At 45.4% G+C, this 18665-nt stretch overlaps 2 protein-coding genes across 2 annotated transcripts; one reads left to right on the forward strand and one right to left on the reverse strand.

Moving 5' to 3' along the window:
- Positions 1–449: 449 nt before the first annotated feature.
- On the reverse strand, positions 450–6127 carry LOC110485861 (TAF5-like RNA polymerase II p300/CBP-associated factor-associated factor 65 kDa subunit 5L). Its single transcript, XM_021557061.3, has 5 exons — positions 5737–6127; positions 5099–5240; positions 4746–4850; positions 3807–4588; positions 450–3650 (listed from the first exon to the last, which is right to left on the reverse strand). The coding sequence occupies exons 2-5, from the start codon at positions 5235–5237 to the stop codon at positions 2853–2855; spliced, it is 1824 nt and encodes a 607-aa protein (XP_021412736.1). The 5' UTR covers positions 5238–5240; positions 5737–6127; the 3' UTR covers positions 450–2852.
- LOC110485860 (nuclear pore complex protein Nup133) lies at positions 5957–18649 on the forward strand. Its single transcript, XM_036940548.2, has 26 exons — positions 5957–6394; positions 6490–6605; positions 6741–6844; positions 7082–7186; positions 7424–7555; positions 8665–8835; positions 8934–9089; positions 9682–9752; positions 9881–10028; positions 10283–10433; positions 10776–10933; positions 11153–11244; positions 11724–11893; positions 12063–12157; positions 12394–12618; positions 12847–12969; positions 14627–14726; positions 14936–15193; positions 15441–15574; positions 16101–16259; positions 16468–16603; positions 16823–16941; positions 17553–17633; positions 17727–17791; positions 18027–18115; positions 18380–18649. Exons 1-26 carry the CDS (start codon positions 6267–6269, stop codon positions 18514–18516), a joined length of 3423 nt encoding a protein of 1140 aa, XP_036796443.1. The 5' UTR covers positions 5957–6266; the 3' UTR covers positions 18517–18649.
- Positions 18650–18665: the final 16 nt, after the last annotated feature.

Below are 18665 nucleotides of genomic sequence, written 5' to 3' on the forward strand. Positions count from 1 at the left end.
CACCTTACCTCACCCACTTTCCCTGCCCAACTGGCTGTTACTCCTCACTCTCTGATATAGGAGTTCACTATAGAATGTGTTCAAGAATGTCAGGTTTTTAGGTAGTGACCGATTTGTCATCACTGCTAACATGTTATGCATATTTGAAGTGGAACAGCACAAGTTCAAGTTTTAGATCTTAAAGATCAGGATCATTTTGTGGAGAAATAGTTATTAAAAAGCCATTTAAAAAATAAAAACTCTCAATTACAAATAGAAGGCTGATATGAACAGAAAATGTCTGTCAACTAACGAGTATCCATTTGTTTTATCTTTACCATTATAGATATGAAGCCATATAAAACACTCCAAAGTCCCGATCTTTCTCTTAACTTTATCAATTCACCTTCACCCGCAAACATGCAACAGGGTGCCATCTCTCTTGAAAAATAAAAACCAGGTACAGCCAGTCAAGAGATTACAAAAATTTATTTACACTTCTCAGCATATTACAAATAATGCCACTGACAGAATGGTAAAGAAACAAAGTACAGTTGTCATTCTTTCCCTGTGATTACTCTCATATTGGTCGCAGTTCAGCGTTTCATAGCAATGCCAACATTCTCAGTTAGTGGTGATGACGTTTAACAACTGTATGAGGACAAATCCTGGGGAGATGCTGATTTTTAAACAACTCAAGTAATCGAATAGCCAGAGACCCACTTTTTTTAGATCAATGTGAATTTTGTGCGTGACCGAATAAAACAGGTGTTGACCCTCAAGGCACTAGACCCAAAATGCAATCCTCATCCGGAACCATGCCAAGCTAACATTCTACCTGGAAACTCTACTTAGATGTGAATTTATTGAAAATATTTGAGAAACCTGAAAAGTTATGAGGTCTCACTAGTAGAACCCATCAGGTGGTGAAAATGCCATAAATCAAAAAGTTATTTCCAATGAACCTACCCTTTTACATGTACAGTTGAAGTCTGAAGTTTACATACACTTAGGTTGGAGACATTAAAACTCGTTTTTCAACCACTCCACAAATGTATTGTTGACAAACTATAATTTTGACAAGTCGGTTAGGACATCTACTTTGCGCATGACATAAGTAATTTTTCCAACAATTGTTTACAGACAGACGATTTCACTTATCACACTACCATAATTCCAGTGGGTCAGAAGTTTACGTACACTAAGTTGACTGTGCCTTTAAACAGCTTGGAAAATTTCAGAAAATTATGTCATGGCTTTAGAAGCTTCTAATAGGCTAATTGACATAATTTGAGTCAATTGGAGGTGTACCTGTGGATTATTTCAAGGACTACCTTCACACTCAGTGCCTCTTTGCTTGATATGGGAAAATGGGAAAATCAAAATAAATCAGCCAAGACCTAAGAAAAAAATTGTAGACCTCCACAAGTCTGGTTCATCCTTGGGATAAATTTCCAAATGCCTGAAGATACCACGTTCATCTGTACAAACAATAGTACGCAAGTATAAACACCATGGGACCACGCAGCTGTCATACCGCTCAGGAAGGAGACGCGTTCTGTCTCCTAGAGATGAACGTGCGAAAAGTGCAAATCAATCCCAGAACAGCAGCAAAGGACCTTGTGAAGACGCTGGAGGAAACAGGTACAAAAGTATCTATATCCACAGTAAAAACGAGTCCTATATCGACATAACCTGAAAGGCTGCTCAGCAAGGAAGAAGCCACTGCTCCAAAACCGCCATAGAAAAGACAGTCTACGGTTTGCAACTGCACATGGGGACAAAGATCATACTTTTTGGAGAATTGTCCTCTGGTCTGATGAAAAATAAAAATAGAACTGTTTGGCCATAATGACCATTGTTATGTTTGGAGGAAAAAGGGGGAGGCTTGCAAGCCAAAGAACACCATCCCAACTGTGAAGCACAGGGGTGGCAGCATCATGTTGTGGGGGTGCTTTGCTGCAGGAGGGTCTGGTGCACTTCATAAAATAGATGGCATCATCAGGCAGGAAAATTATGTGGATATATTGAAGCAACATCAAGACATCAGTCAGGAAGTTAAAGCTTGGTCGCAAATGGGTCTTCCAAATGGACAATGACCCCAAGAAAACTTCCAAAATTGTGGCAAAATGGCTTAAGGACAACAAAGTCAAGGTATTGGAGTGGCTATCACAAAGCCCTGACCTCAATCCTATAGAAAAGTTGTGGGCAGAACTGAAAAAGCATGTGCGAGCAAGGAGGCCTAGAAACCTGACTCAGTTGCACCAGCTTTGTCAGGTGGAATGGGCCAAAATTCACCCAACTTATTGTGGGAAGCTTGTGGAAGGCTACCCGAAACGTTTGACCCAAGTTAAATAATTTAAAGGCAATGTTACCAAATACTAATTGAGAGTATGTAAACGTCTGACCCACTGGGAATGTGATGAAAAAAATTAAAGCTGAAATAAATCACTATTATTCTGACATTTCACATTCTTAAAATAAAGTGGTGATCCTAAATGACCTAAGACAGGGATTTTTACTTTTAAAATGTTAGAAATTGTGAAAAACTGAGTTGAAATGTATTTGGCTAAGGTGTACATAAACTTCTGACTTCAACTGTAACTTCTCATTTTGGCATTGTGGATATAAGCATCAAAATTAATTTTTTAGTATGTTCAGATTAACATCTCTTTTCTACTCAGAGATCTTGTCAAAAACTACCTTGAGTGGGCAATTTTAGCAAGTGACCTTTTGACCTGAAATTAAACCTCTCTGTAATTGGCTTAGGGAAGATAACATGTATGTCTCCATGGTGACCATGTCTGAGACCCTCCAGATACAACAGTCTTTTAAAACAAAACTAAACAGACAGGCCAGACAAAACAAAATGTCTACTGTCCATGTTTTTCTTGCGCCGTTCCCGTCACCAGGAGCAAGTTACAGGCCATGAACTGGACGTTGAGCACGTTGCTGGTGTTTCCCGTGTAGAGCCCCACCAGCTCGCTGGACGAGCTATCCGCGTGGGTCGTCCCATGGGAGTTTCGGATGTCCCACACCCTGACTGAGTTATCCATGGAAGAGGAGGCCACCAGGCTGCTGTCGGGGCTGAACGACAGGCTGGTGACACTGTCTGTGTGGCCCCTCAGGTCCTTGACCAGAGCGCCTGAGGCCAGGTCCCACAGCTTCACCCGCTGGTCCTCGCCCGCCGACGCCAGGTACTTCCCATTGGGCGCGAAGGCTACAGACAACACAGGGCCGCGGTGGCCTGTGAACAGGCGCACTGACGCCCCCTGCTGGGTACTCCAGAGGCGGACAGTTTTATCCGTGGAGCCTGTGGCTAGGTAGTTTGAGTTGGGGTGGAACTTGACACAGTCCACATCTGCTAGGTGGCCGGCGTAGAGCCTCAGGGGGTATGTCCTGGAGAAGGTCCAGAGGCGGGCAGTGCGGTCGTGGGAGCCGCTGGAAAAGTAGAGGCTGCAGGGGCTGACGTCCACGTCCCAGACGGGGTAGGCGTGGCCCTGGTAGAGGGCCGTGTTGGTGAAGCTGCCTAGGTCCCAGTAGCGAATGGACGTGTCCTCCGAGCAGGACAGCAGGCCTGAGCTGTCTGTCAGGAAGGCCGTGCGGAACACCGGACCGCTGTGGCCACGCAGGGTCTTGATCTCGCTGCCCGAGCCGTCCTCTTCATCTGCCTGAATACAGAGGGGGAAAAGCGCATTGACATTTTCAGAGGAAACACCATTGTACTGCCTAGATATGTGAACATTTCCCATAATTTTCAGCAGGGATACCAACATCTTAAAATATACTATTTCTGTAAAAATCCTAACCAAAGAAAATCCTCTCACCTCCTCTTCCAGCACGTCGCATGCTAAGCGGATGTGTGATACGTCGGCCCGGTGTGGCCTGGCCTTCAGTTTCCTGGCCCTAAGGCTCCATAGCTTGACGGCCGAACTGTCGAACCCGGCGGCCAGCAGCTTGCTGTCGGCCGACACCTCTGCCGCGTTCAGCAGCTGCTCCGTGTGCTGGAAGGCGTAGAAGCACACGGTGGTGAGTGATGGTGGCCCCTCACGCACCTTCTTAATGCAGTCCTGCAGTGCCTCCAGGGCCACCTCGCTCTGCGGGATCCCTGTGGGGACCTCCACCCCCGCCGCCTCCCCTCGCTCAGGGCCATCCGATCCCGACCACGAGGAGGTAGAGTTGGGGGCCGTGGTGGCGGCCCCGGCGGCTCCCGCTCCCGTCGTCCCATACAGCTGGTAGTCGGTGCGTGGTGAGGAGGTGACCTCTACCTGGACGTGGGTGCTGAGGGCCCTACAGAGGGTACTGTTGTCTTCACTCTGCAGATAGCGTAACAAGTAACTGTAGGCCGGCTCCGTCAGGTTTACCACGTACTTGTGGTCAAGGAAGGCCAGGAGCTTAGGGTTGGCGTTGACATCCTGCTGGGTGAGGACGTGGCGAAGCTGCTCCACGGTGGAGCGCTGCTCGGCGTCCCCCAGGAAGAGGCCGTGGAAGCGGCTGTAGAAGCCATCCACCGCCCCCTTCAAGCTGCAGCGCACCATGTCCAGGTGGAGATAAACAAAGAGCGGGTACAGGACGCAGCTCACCTCCTGGCCCCATGGCAATGCCGCTTCTGGACCGGAGAAAATAAACAAAGAGTAAGGCCACGATCTTATGCCCACAGTAACTAGCATAGCATTTACAATATATTGCTTCATACTAAGTGGTAAGCTAGTATAATGTTGCAAAGCAGCGTACATATCATCAGTCTCTACACAATTGTGAAGTACCTGAGAGAAAATTGCGTAGTCTGGAAAATTGGGTCTCGTACTGTTGAGGGTCAGCTTGACAAGGGGCAGCAGAGACAATGTTTGCACACCCCGACTCTGCCTGCACTGCTCAAAGAAAGAGAGACAATTAATAAGATTAGGTATACGAGTAATCACCATGAGTGTTAATACTGTTAATACTCATCCTAAACTGAAAGATGATGCTTGAGCTTCTCAATAAGTAAGATTTGCTGAATCATGTCTGCAAAAATAGTTGGCATCATTCACCCATTCAATCTGTGATACTAGTTTCACTTGATTTGGTCACTGATCTTTGCATTTGATACCGGCCAGCTGCCAATTCAAAGCCTCACCTGTGAGGTTGGCAGCCATCTCCTCTGCGGACTGGGACAGTTTAGCCCCCTTCAGGGAACTTTCAGTATCCACATACTGCCTCCGCTTCAGGTACTGAGCTACAGTGTACTGGATCTGCTCCGTGCGTACCCGCTTCATAACCTGGGAAAACACAAAACAGTATAGCAGCCTGGACAAAAGTAAAAGGCTTTATCTGTGCATTAAGACGTTGTTTAGCTGATGTAACCTACTGCATTGCATTAACATGTTAGTTAACTCATTACAAACACTGCTAGAAACTAGATAGCTATATTTATAGCTTCCTGGGATTACATTGACCCACGAGTAATTCACTTCAGTGCTGTTGAAGAGAAAAATGGGCTATATGACTAGCTAACACTTGCCAACGGAACCATTCAATAAAACTGCTAGCCAGTGTTAGCAAGGGTCGCCATGGAAACTTGGGAGAATGTCCGTACAAGTGAGCAACAAATGCACTGGTAAAAATACGCACCAAACAGCTTAAGCAAAGAGTATTTATTGCAGTCCTGTCATTAGCAAAATAACGTTAGCCAGCAGCTAAAGTTAGCTAAACTAGGCCCTTCGAACTTTAAGCGGGTTTAGCGAAAAACATATCAACAACATCATGGCCACTCACTGCATATCGTGCTGATATTCTTCCTTGTCAGTTACATCTATTAAGGAAATTATATTTATGCAATGTGATTTGTTCTTATCACAAATATCCCGCTGCCTTTCGTAGCAACCCCATCATCATGTATGTCCACCCCTTCCATCAAATAGCAGCTCGCTCACATCTTGGAGTCATCGATTGATCGACTCGTCTTGCCTGAATGTGATGGCAGGAAATCTATATCGTGTTCTGTTTACTGCCAACCAATACACAACAACTAGCTACTTGCAAAAGGCAATCAATTTACAATCAGTAATAGTGTCATTTTAATTGAAGGTATTATTAATAAATGACAATGCTATTCGTAAAAAATGTATTAGTGTTCAAACAAATGTTTTCAATGGCACGATCTAGTGGACCAACTATGTACTGCGAATCTGAGTTTGTATTTCATGACGTATATTTCATGCGCCTGAAGTTTCATATTGTGCGCGCAAAATAAGAAGAGCTGTCTGGAGTTGAATGAATATTGAACATTTTGGGGCACAGCTACGATGTTTAGCCCTCGTTCTACCCCTAGTTCAGGCCGAAGGCAGTCCTCAAGAGGCACCGGTAGAAAGAGTCTCGCCGGTACACCTACAGGGCTTCTCTTTTCCCCACGTAGGACGTCGTTAGCAGCGAGGTGAGTGTCCATGCGCCATCATTGTCAACAATGTCTCTTGAGGCACAGTCACTCGTGGAGTGTTTTTTAAAAACTGCTCGCCTTCTCATTTCCAGATCAACTCCCACGCGTGTCCAGAGCTACTCAACTTCAGACGCACTCCACTTCGATGTCCAGACGTTTGGCTCTTCTCTACCTGTCAAAGTCATGGAGGCTTTGACAATGGCTGATGGTGGGTCATTGACTCTTTCCTGTCATTATCTCTCTGCGAGTTATACATACTGTAGAATGCATTGTACAGGTCATCCGGATCAATGCAGTCTGGCTGATGTTCTCTCCCACGGGTTCTGTGTTTTGTGTCCCTCAGCCGATGACCAGATCTCTGTGAAGGTGGATGAGAGTGGCTGGGCCTGGATGGTGTGTGGAGAGAGACTGATCATCTGGAAGATCTGCCAGACTGCTGTTGCAAAGGTACAGTCCATTAGGTCACACCGTAGCGAAACGCTTTGAAACGGAACACAAAATGAGTGCTCCTTATTGGGCAAGTCCAGGTAGAACCCTACCTCTTTGTGTCACTCCGTTTCAACACTGGATACACAACCCTGGTAGATAATTATGAGATATGCAACACATTGATACAGTGTGTCCTATAATTAAAAGAAAAACATGCATTGCCAATGAGTGAACTTTCTCTGTTGTGTCTCCTAGTTGTCAGTATGTAAGGGCCTCCAGCTGCCTACTAGTGAGTTTGCCTACTATGCTGATCTCGTCTCCATATCATCTCCCAGCCCTCTGGAGACTGCCAGTGTTCAGGTAATCAATGACTATCAGGAAACTAACCTATTCAACCTCCGAAAATGCAAAAAAGTTCCCACCTGTCTGCCTAATGACTTTGCTGTTACAGTAGCTTTTAAGCAGCTAGCCTGAGTGTCAGTGTCTTTCTGCTTTAGTCTACTCGTTGTCTTTGACAAGGCGTTGAACTGAAATTCCAATCGACACACCATCAGTCGTGGTTGTTTACTGTTGTGGGACTTTTTCTTGAATGCTCAGTCTATCTCTGTCATGGCGGTGGCTCCAGAGGGAACAGCCCGGTTCTGGCCCAGTTTGGCCCACGAGGGGAATTACACTGAGACTGTGGTCGACATGGGCGAAAACCTCTGCAACTTTGTTGTGGCTGTTAGGGTAAGTTGTTATGTTGTGTATGCGTTGTTCTTGTTTTGAATACAACGCTGCTCCCTCAATCACAGATAAAGATGTATAGAGCAGGTTCTCATTATTAGTGGATTGAGAATTGCCAACAAATTGTGTGTAAAACGGTAGCACACATTTTATTTTTTTTATTTTATTTTTATTTCACCTTTATTTAACCAGGTAGGCTAGTTGAGAACAAGTTCTCATTTGCAACTGCGACCTGGCCAAGATAAAGCATAGCAGTATGAGCAGACAACACAGAGTTACACATGGAGTAAACAATTAACAAGTCAATAACACAGTAGAAAACAAAGGGGGAGTCTATATACAATGTGTGCAAAAGGCATGAGGTAGGCGAATAATTACAATTTTGCAGATTAACACTGGAGTGATAAATGATCAGATGGTCATGTACAGGTAGAGATATTGGTGTGCAAAAGAGCAGAAAAATAAATAAATAAAAACAGTATGGGGATGAGGTAGGTGAAAATGGGTGGGCTATTTACCAATAGACTATGTACAGCTGCAGCGATCGGTTAGCTGCTCAGATAGCAGATGTTTGAAGTTGGTGAGGGAGATAAAAGTCTCCAACTTCAGCGATTTTTGCAATTCGTTCCAGTCACAGGCAGCAGAGTACTGGAACGAAAGGCGGCCAAATGAGGTGTTGGCTTTAAGGATGATCAGTGAGATACACCTGCTGGAGCGCGTGCTACGGATGGGTGTTGCCATCGTGACCAGTGAGCTGAGATAAGGCGGAGCTTTACCTAGCATGGACTTGTAGATGACCTGGAGCCAGTGGGTCTGGCGACGAATATGTAGCGAGGGCCAGCCGACTAGCGCATACAAGTCGCAGTGGTGGGTGGTATAAGGTGCTTTAGTGACAAAACGGATGGCACTGTGATAGACTGCATCCAGTTTGCTGAGTAGAGTGTTGGAAGCCATTTTGTAGATGACATCGCCGAAGTCGAGGATCGGTAGGATAGTCAGTTTTACTAGTTTTACATACATTTTGAACATATTTATCTGATTAAACATTATGTGCTGTTGATTTCATCCCACTTCTTCTCCTCCCTCATCCCACCATCCCTCTCTTCCCTCAGGGGGGTAGTTTCATCGTGTCATCCTACAAGGGCCAGATGATGCGCCTCGGGGCGGACCCCTCCGGAAAGCTGCAGCAGAGGGCGCTACAGCAGGGCCAGGGGGTGCTCTCCGGCATCGGACGCCGCGTCTCCAGCCTGTTTGGCATGCGCGCCCCGCTCACCAACAACAATGCACGTTTCTTCTAGTGGAGTCCTATGAATCCCCAAATGATGGTCATTAATTGGTAATATGGTGATATCAGCTCACAGACCCTCTCCTCCCTCTGTAGCTCCACAGTGTTCTGTGGGTGGGCGAGACGGGCTGCCTGTATACTCTGACCTCCTGTGGGCTCAGTAAATGGGAGGTGGATGAGGTCACAGAGCACCAGGTCCTCAGCTGGGACTCCAGCCGCGCTCTAACGGAGAGTGTCGCCGACGCCATCTGGGTAAGCAGAGCAACACTTTACATGAATGTTGTGTTGCGTTACTTTATGTCAGGTTGCGGTAAATCACGGTGCGTTACTTTGAGGTGAACCGTCCTCTTGGTTGTACAGGTAACTGTCAAGATAAAGGAAACACTAGAGTAAATGAGGGACACAAAGCATGTGCTTCCTGAGTTAACATATCATGTTTAGCCATTTTGGTTACCGTGGCTAGAAGAGATCTCAGTTACTTTGAAAGAGGGGGATCAAAGGAGTATAGGGGGTTTAAAGTGTGTGTGTCTCAGTCACCAGATCTCAACCCAATTGAACACTTATATCAGATCCCGGAGCGATGCCTGAGACAGTGTTTTCCACCACTGTCAACAAAACACCAAATTATGGAATTTATTGTGGAAAAATGGTTTTGAATCCCTCCAATAGTGTTCCAGACACTTGTAGAATCGATGCCAAGGTGCATTGACGCTTTTCAGGCAGCTCGTGGTGGCCCAACGCCCTATTAAGACACTTAAGTTGGTGTTTCCTATATTTTGGTAGTTACCTATAGATTGGATGATTGTCCTGAAGGCATGATCTGTTTTCTCTCACCATCTATCAGGGGTCAGAGAGCAACTATGAGGAAATCAAGGAAGGAGTGAACGTTACCTACATGGACATGCAACTGAGCCAGTAAGTCGAGCTCTCATCTCGGTTTCTGGATGTGTATTTATCTCACTACGTGATTTGATGTAATAGTCAGCTGGTGACTGCAACTTTTTATGATTCTACATACTTCTGACTATAATTTTGTTTTCCAGGGATGGCCTGGTAGTGTTGGCGGCAGCCTGGCACCCTTCAGACTCCCCCTGCCTGGCCTACTTCTGCCTGGTCACCCTGCTGGACAACGGCAACAACATTTCTGATGAGCTCTCTGTGGAGGTCACCAAGTACAACCCCCCCTTCCAGGTCAGTCTTCACTCAATTGGGCTTCAACTGAAATTGTGTATTATGATTCACAAAATGTTTTTTTTTTGTTTGTTTTTTTGAGTTTGAAAGTGGCAATATGTTCCTTAAGTAGACTTTCTCTAAAAAAGCTCAAGGCTTCATGCATTTGGAATGCAATTTTTGCAGACATGAAAATATCAACCATATTGGTCTTCCTTCAGTTTAAATGTCGATGTTTTTGTCTAACGGTTGATATGTTGTGTTATTCCCCTCAGAGTGAGGATGCTCTCCAGGCCATGAGGCTGATGTTACCACGGGCCTCCAGCCCTGCTGCCTTCCTGTACAACGAGGAGCTGGTGTTTGCCTGCTCCACCGGTACCGGCAGAGGAGGTCTACCTGAGGAGAAGATCCCCTTCAACACACCTGGTAAGAGACCTGGATAATGGACTCAACGTTAGAGGACATTGGGTGCCTCTCAATAGTTTAAAGTTGGCCCATTTCCTCATCTCCTTTTCTTAATAACAAAATTGACAAGAAGAGGAAGCCTTTAGACTGTTGACATGCACCCAATGTTTTAAACTGAATGTTATTGATGAGTTGAATGGTGTAGATGGCTGCAACAGCTCTCAGTAATTCATAGTTATCATAATAATATCATCAACCTTTTTTTTTTGTCTTTTTAGCTCATTATCCATTTTCATGAATGGGCAATTTGACTTGACTCGCCTCCCATGTTTCTATTCTCACCGTCCTCCTTCATCTCTCCAGGTGACCGTCTGCGTGGTGGGGGCTGCTGTGCCAACCTGCCAGTGTTCTTCTCCCAGAACAGTGGTCTGGTGGCCGTGGTGGCCAGAGAGAGTGCTTCCATGCTGCCTGAGACCATGGAGGACTCCCTCTGCTTCTCCCTGGCTGGGGCCGGCCCTGAGGTAGAGAGTAGAGTCAGATGAATTAAAGCAGTGCCAGGTCTCTGATATGGATCGGGGTCACCAATTGACCTGTGTGAATAATGAGATGACATTAAATTGGTGAACTAGCAATGTTTAAAAACATTTTTCTTTCCATTTTCATTATTTTTACGTAATTGGTGAGTACACATTGTTTTATGACGTACGTTATTTATGACTTGACCCTTTTTTTGTTTCAAGGCAACTGCTATGGAGACTCCGACTAGGATGGAGCCTGTAGCGCAAGAGGACAAAACCAAACTCCTAAAAGCAGCGTTTCTGCAGTTCTGCCGGTAAGTCTGCAGAAAGATTGTGTGACGTTGGCCCCAATTGCTGAAGTTTGAGTTTTATTGACAGTGACACAGACCTCCGCTGTAAAACAAGGGACTTTGTTTGTTCCTCCCCTGAAAAAATGTCCCTGCGTTGAGGACAATGTGGGATTTAGGTCTGTGTAATTACTTGCTCTCTGTGATTGCATCTGCCCTGTTGTTGTTAAGCTCGAGCAGCTGTTACTGCCAAATGAGGGCGCAGGGCTCTGAGTTTTTTTTACAGAAAGAGAGAGGGAGTATTTGAGTGAGTGTGTGTGAGAGAATGTACATGTAGACAGAGTGAATGGGGTGTGTACACTTCAAATGAGTACCACTAAGTAATTATGTAAATTTATTTTGTGTTTTCGGGAATTACCTGGTTAAATGATCTAAGCAGTACACATTGTTACTATTGAGTTTACCTTATAATGTTGTGAGTAGAACGTAACTGTTGTGTTTGTCAGGAATGACCTGGTGGGGGCCCAGACCATGACAGACGAGCTGTTCCCCCCGGAGGGGGACGGAGACGGAGAGGTGGGCGGGGAGCTGGACCTGGTGGTGACCCGGATCAACCTGGACCTGGTGGATGACTACCCAGCCTCAGACCCCCGCTGGGCCGAGTCTGTCCCTGACGGTGGGAGGGAGGGAGGGATGGAGGGAGGGGAAGGAAGGAAAAGAGAACAGAAAGAGGGAGAGAAATGTAGATAGGCGAAGACATGGAAATCTGTAGTTCTTTTCTATCTAAATGATTGAATATAATGTTCCACATAGAAGTGACCTTGTTTCTGTGTTGTCGTGTCCAGAGAGTGCTGGCTTCCCCCTGACCTCCCTCATCATCCTCCACCAGCTAGAGGACAAGATGAAGGCCCACGGCTGCTTCATGGACTTCCTGCTACAGGTGGGGTACCTGCATAGAAATATATTTCAGTCCCGAATAATCCTGAATAATTCTAATCCTATGTGTCACCGTGGGATCGGACTTCATTCCAGGGCTCCTCACAGATCTATGAATAAAAACTGATATGTCATGACTTGAGTTCAACAACCTTACCTCGTTTCTTCCCACCCCTGTATCCTACTCTCTTCTACTTGCTCTCTCCCCCACTCCACCCCCCCCCCCCCCATCCCCCACAGGTGGGTCTCCTGGACCGGCTGGGCCAGACCGCGGTGCGCTCGTCTCCCATGGCGACGCGCCTGTTGCTGTGCGAGCACGCCGAGAAGCTACAGGCGGCCATGACGCTGAAGAACCACCACGCCAAGCACGGCGAGCTGGTCAATCGTGCCATCCTCATTGCCTTGAGGAAGAGCAACGCAACCGTGTCCACCAGCCTCACGGCCGCAGACGTCTTCTTCAGAGAGGTGACAATGACAGAGATAATATCCCCAGCAGGGCTGGGGTCTGGTGACAATGACAGAGATAATATCCCCAGCAGAGTCGGGGTCTTCACACAATTTAGATGATTTGAGATTCCAATTCAAATCATCAAATAATTTTGTCAATTCCAAAACATTAGCTTTGGGATTGTGGGAAGCTTCTGTCTTAGGCCTCAGGTGAGGTTATTAAGGTGTGTGTGTGTGTGTGTGTAGGTGTCTCAGATCTCCTCAGTCTTTGAGTGTCTACTAGAAGAGGAGGAGAGGACTTTGAAGGAGAACCCTGTGGACTCTGTGAAGTGGGCTGAAGTGGTGCTCAGTGTCAACACCATCATCAAGGTACACAACACAGGCAGTGCAGGCTCTCTGTATCCACATCCATAGTGTTAGTCACGTATCTCCCATGCATGTGTATGGTTGCCTTTTGATCATATGGTGTGCTTCTATATACTGTGTATCTAGAGTGCATTCGGAAAGTATTCAGACCCCTTGACTTTTTCCACATTTCAAATGTTATTTTTGTTACATTAGCGTTATTCTAAAATTTAAAAATGTATATGTTTTTTTCCCCCCTAGTCAATCTAAACACAATACTCCATAATGAGAAAGCAAATAGAGGTTTGTATAAATTTTTGCGAATGTCAACAAACAAAAAAACAATCACATTTACATAAGTATTCAGACCCTTTACTCAGTACTTTGTTGAAGCACCGTTGGCAGCGATTACAGCCCTGAGTCTTCTTGGGTATGGTGCCACAAGCTTGGCACACCTGTATTTGGGAGTTTCTCCCATTCTTCTCTGCAGATCCTCACAAGCTCTGTCAGGTTGGATGGGGAGCGTCACTGCACAGAGAATCTTGTTTCTCATGGTCAGAGTCCTTTAGGTGCCTTTTTGCAAACTCCAAGTGGGCTGTCATGTGCCTTTTTACTGAGGAATGGCTTCCATCTGGCCACCCTACCATAAAGGCCTGATTGGTAGAGTGCTGCAGAGATGGTTGTCTTTCTGGAAGGTTCTCCCATCTCCACAGAGGAACTCTGGAGCTCTGTCAGAGTGACCATCGGGTTCTTGGTCACTTCCCTGACCAAGCCCCGATTGCTCAGTTGGGCTGGGTGGCCAGCTCTAGGAAGAGTCTTGGTGGTTCCAAACTTCCTCCATCATTCTTAAATGGAGGCCACTGTGTTCTTGGGGATCTTCAATGTTGCAGACATTTTTTGGTACCCTTCCCCAGATCTATGCCTCGACACAATGAAAACAGGATGCACCTGAGTTCAATAGCAAAGGGTCTCATAGCAAAGGGTCTGAATACTTATGTAAATAAGGTATTTTATTTTTCATACATTTGCAAACATTTCTTAACCTGTTTTCGCTTTGTCATTATGGGGTATTGTGTGTAGATTAATGAGGAACAAAAAATAATTGTATACACTTTTGAACAAGACTGTAACCTAACAAAATGTGGGAAAAGTCAAGGGGCCAGAATACATTCCGAATGCACTGTATATACACTGAGTAAAAATATAAGCCCAACATTTAAAATATTGGTCCATGAGCTGAAATAAAAGGTCCTAGAAATGTTCCATATGCACAAAAACTTTATTTCTCTCTAATTTGTTTATGTTCCTGTTAGTGAGCATTTTTTCTTTGCCCAGATAATCCATCCACCTGACAGGTGTGGCATATCAAAAAGATGATTAAATGGCATGACCATTACACAGGTGCACCTTGTGCTGGGCCTGCCTCCCCAGGTGCTGGGCCTATGACCACCCATGGCTGTGCCCCTGCCCAGTCATGTGAATTCCATAGATTAGGGCCTAATGAATTTATTTAAATCGACTGATATCCTTATATGAACTGTAACTCAGTAAAATCATTGAAATTGTTGCCTCTAGCGTTTTTATATTTTTGTTCATATGTCTAGGTCATGTTGCGTGTGAGGTTGTATTTCTTGTGATGGCACAGTCAGTAATTTGTGTACGTTTGTGGGTTGTATTGCAGGACATGCTGCAGGCTGCTGGTCAGTACAGAGACACCAAGGCCTCACTGTACAGAGCCTCAGAGAGCACCCCTGCTGAGCCAGAATACATCCCATGGACCGGTACATTCCCTGTTGAACACACACATGCACATAGTAGTCGAAAGTAACTTCTTATAACGCCTTGTCTCCTTTTGTTAATGTCAACTGATCTGAAAAGACAGGATAGGTGAAAGCGATATGCTAGATCCCTTTCACTGCGATGAAGGAGAAACGTAAGACAATTGAGATGTGCCCTTAATCCCCAAACCTGTCTCTTTCTCGCCCCACAGCCTCTAGCGGTCTGGGAGGGGTTCGCACCGTCATCGCCCGCCAGCACGAGGTGATCCTGCGTGACGTGTACCCTCACGCCGACTCGGAGCTGCGCAATGGCCTGAACGAGCAGCTGGCAGCGCTGCTGGACGTGCTCCTGGGAGGCTACGTTGCCCAGCTGACCTCACTGAGACCGGGCCGTCCGGGCCAGCAGGACCGCTACAACACCCTGGAGATGGAGTACACGCAGCGCCGCTCTGAACTGCTCGCACCACTGTGTGAGTGGAGATTGAACGCAAAATACCGGGCGGCCATTTTGGCTCGAGTATTTGGTTACCAGGTCAAGCCATTTTGGAATACAAAATCATTTTTATCTTAATCCTTTCAGTGGAATTACACATTTTATAGCTAAATCTGGCTGATATTTTTCAGAAATTATAAGTCTGACTGCTTATTACATCCATTATAAAGGTATTATGTACACTTAAATAATATTAAGGGTGTTAACTTTTCTTTATGTTCCAGTGGAACTGGGTCAGTACCAGTGGGTGGCGGCACTGGCAGAGAAGTACTGTGACTTTGACATCCTGGTCCAGATGTGTGAGCAGACTGACAACCAAAACAGACTGCAGCACTACATGGCCAAGTTCGCCGACCAGGTTCGACACTAATCCTCTAAAACCAGGGTGGTGTTCATTAGGTGGAGAATTTTTGAAATGGGGAGGTACTACTTGAACTGGTCCAATAAGAACACAGGTGTTTGGTTGTTGTGGCAAAATGTTTTGCTACTGTGTGCCGTACTGAACACGACCCAATTTTATCACTGGTGTTTTATCAGATCTGGCACTAACAAAGGATATGTGCATGTCACATTTTTTGTTATTTAGCAGACCCTCTTATCCAGAGTGACTTACAGGAGCAATTAGGGTTAAGTGCCTTGCTCAAGGGCACATAGACAGATTTTCACCTAGTCGGCTCGGGGATTCAAACCAACAATCTTTTGGTTAGTGGCCCAACGCACTTAACCGCTAGCCTACCTGCCGTTACTCAGACTGCGCATGTAAATCATACATTGGTACCCATTATGGGATAACATCTATATTTTTTTTGTATCTCAAGCTAGGACTAAACTAAGATTCCATAGATGCTGCGTGTTTCATTTAATTTCCATGTCACTTCCTGTAGAACTTTGCGGACTTCCTGTTCCGCTGGTACATGGAGAAGGGGAAGAGGGGCAAGCTGCTCTCCCAGCCCATCGCCCAGCACCAGCAGCTGGCCAGCTTCCTGCAGTCCCACGAACACCTCAGCTGGCTGCACCACATCCACGTCCATGACTTCAGCAGTGTAATTGGAACACACACACACACACACTCTCTCATTCTCTCACACACACACACACACACATCAGTTGACCTTAGTAGCTAACTTGTGAACATGCCGCTTCTTATGAAAAGACATACCGTAGTTTGGCAGTTGCATAGTGCAGTTTCCAATGTTAAAGAGACAGTGTTGCATTTGTGATATGTATTTGACCATCTCTCTCTCTCCCCAGGCTTACAAAACCCTGTATGGCCAGGCCAACATGGAGACACGTTACTTTGTGAAGAAGAAGACCCTGTTGGCTCTCAGTAAACTGACTGCCCTGGCATCAGACATGCCTGAGGCTGTGATGAAGAAACATGTAGACGGTAAGGGGCTACTTGAGATACTTCTGCTTAATTCTCACTTAAATCATACATTATTGTCAATGGGAGTTATGAACATGTATTTTAAACTCTTAGTATTTAGCCCTAAGACAACAGACACTATTTGATGCAAAAGAAGCAAGGAAACCTCTGTTCACTGGAGGGTGTCTAATTGGTGAGTTCTGCAGGGATATCACCAGTGTTTTCTTTGTCATCCTACAGAAATGGTCGAGCAGGAGAGGTTCCTGCTGCACCAGGAGACTCTGCCCAAACAGCTGCTGGAGGAGAAACAACAGAACCCCGACACCATGCCCCTGCTCAGCGCTCACAACCTTATTAATGTAGGAACACACATCAGTGGACCACTCACATTACCACGTAACCCAACACAGACAACCTTACCAAAGCACCATTATAAACTGGGTGGTTCGAGCCCTGAATGCTGATTTGGCTGACAGCCGTGGTATATCTGACCGTATACCAGGGGGATGACAAAACATTCATTTTTGCTGCTCTAATTACATTGGTAGCCAGTTTTCTAATATATATAAGGCACCTCGGGGGTTTGATATATGGCCAATATACTATGGCTAAGGGCGGTATCCAGCCACTCTGTGTTGCGTTATGCATAATAGCTGTTAGCCGTGGTACATTGGCCGTATACCACATCATACATTGATACCCATTATGGGATCACGTTTTTTTTGTTATATCTCAAGCTAGGACTAAACTAAGATTCCATATACCACACCCACTCATGCTTATTGCTTAAGTAGACCACACTCGCAGTCGCACAACCAGTAACTCCACATAAATCCACATACCTGCCACCACACAGACACATGATGACAATACAACACACACATCTATCCTCCCTGTCACCAGCTGAACCCCAAAATACAACTCCTACAATTACCAATGGACTGACCTAATTTAACTATTTTCTCACCAGCTGTATATTTGTGATGACAACCGACGAGCCAATGAGTATGACTTCAAGAAGGCTCTGGATCTACTGGAGTACATAGACGAGGTAGTCCTACTGCCGCTAGCATGAATCCTTAGCTCAGGGTTGATTAATCAGGTCTGTCAGGGTTCACTGATATGGGGCATATTCTTGTTGCAGGAGGACGCTGTGGACATTGAGGGACTCAAGTGTGAGATCTTCTGCAAGGCCCTCAAGAAAGACGAGTAAGTACCGCTCAATGGCCCTAATCCTTCTAATATCTCACTCTGACTCCCTTTCTTGCTAATTTCCTAATTCCAAATCTGAAAGGATTGGATAGGTGTAAGTACACTGTTTGACACTTCTTACATTTTGTTTGTTGTCAAGTGTGCTTTCTATAGTGAATGCAATGAATGAATAAGCATTATTGTTGTTATTGTAAGTTTGCATTGAGCTTCCTTTTCGCTGTGTTGCTCACAGCTGGTTGTCTGCTGATGGGAACGATGACCCTCTGGAGGCAGCCAAGGACAGCATCTTTGTCAAGATCCTCCTCAAGCTCATACAAGAAGGTAAGCACTGCAGTAGCCATTTTGGTCTGGTGTCTGACTAAAGGATTTCACTTTATTCTCATCAGTTAATTTGTTCGGAAACAACACATTTCAAGAGTTGCTTAAGAGATATTTAGGAGATTGTTGAATTGTTGTAAAACAATTTTTTTTTAAATGAATGACAAAATATTGAAAAGGGGTATTGAGTGTCACTGCTCTGTTTATTATGTACCTCTTTATGACCCTTCCAACCTATTCAGAATGTGTTCTCTTGTTGTTTTCCAGGTGTTCCTCTACAGACCTACCTTCCTGACGTCAAAGACCTTCTTCAGCTGGACGAGATGGAGGCTTTGAAATCAAAGCCCACTTTTGAGTTTGTACTGCGGGCTAACTATGAACATTACCTGCAAGCACAGATCTGATGACCCCTGACCCCTTTCACAACTATGTCTCCCAGGTTGCACTTGGTTTGTTCCTTTCTTTCCATTTTTACTGTTTGTTTGACAAAAAGATAACGTGTTGCAATTTCGAAAATAAAAGTCATATTTCTGTAAATGTTCTGTTCTTTTGA

Source organism: Oncorhynchus mykiss, chromosome 13, assembly GCF_057628025.1.
Source record: "Oncorhynchus mykiss isolate SJ-2025 chromosome 13, ASM5762802v1, whole genome shotgun sequence".
Taxonomy (NCBI): domain Eukaryota; kingdom Metazoa; phylum Chordata; class Actinopteri; order Salmoniformes; family Salmonidae; genus Oncorhynchus; species Oncorhynchus mykiss.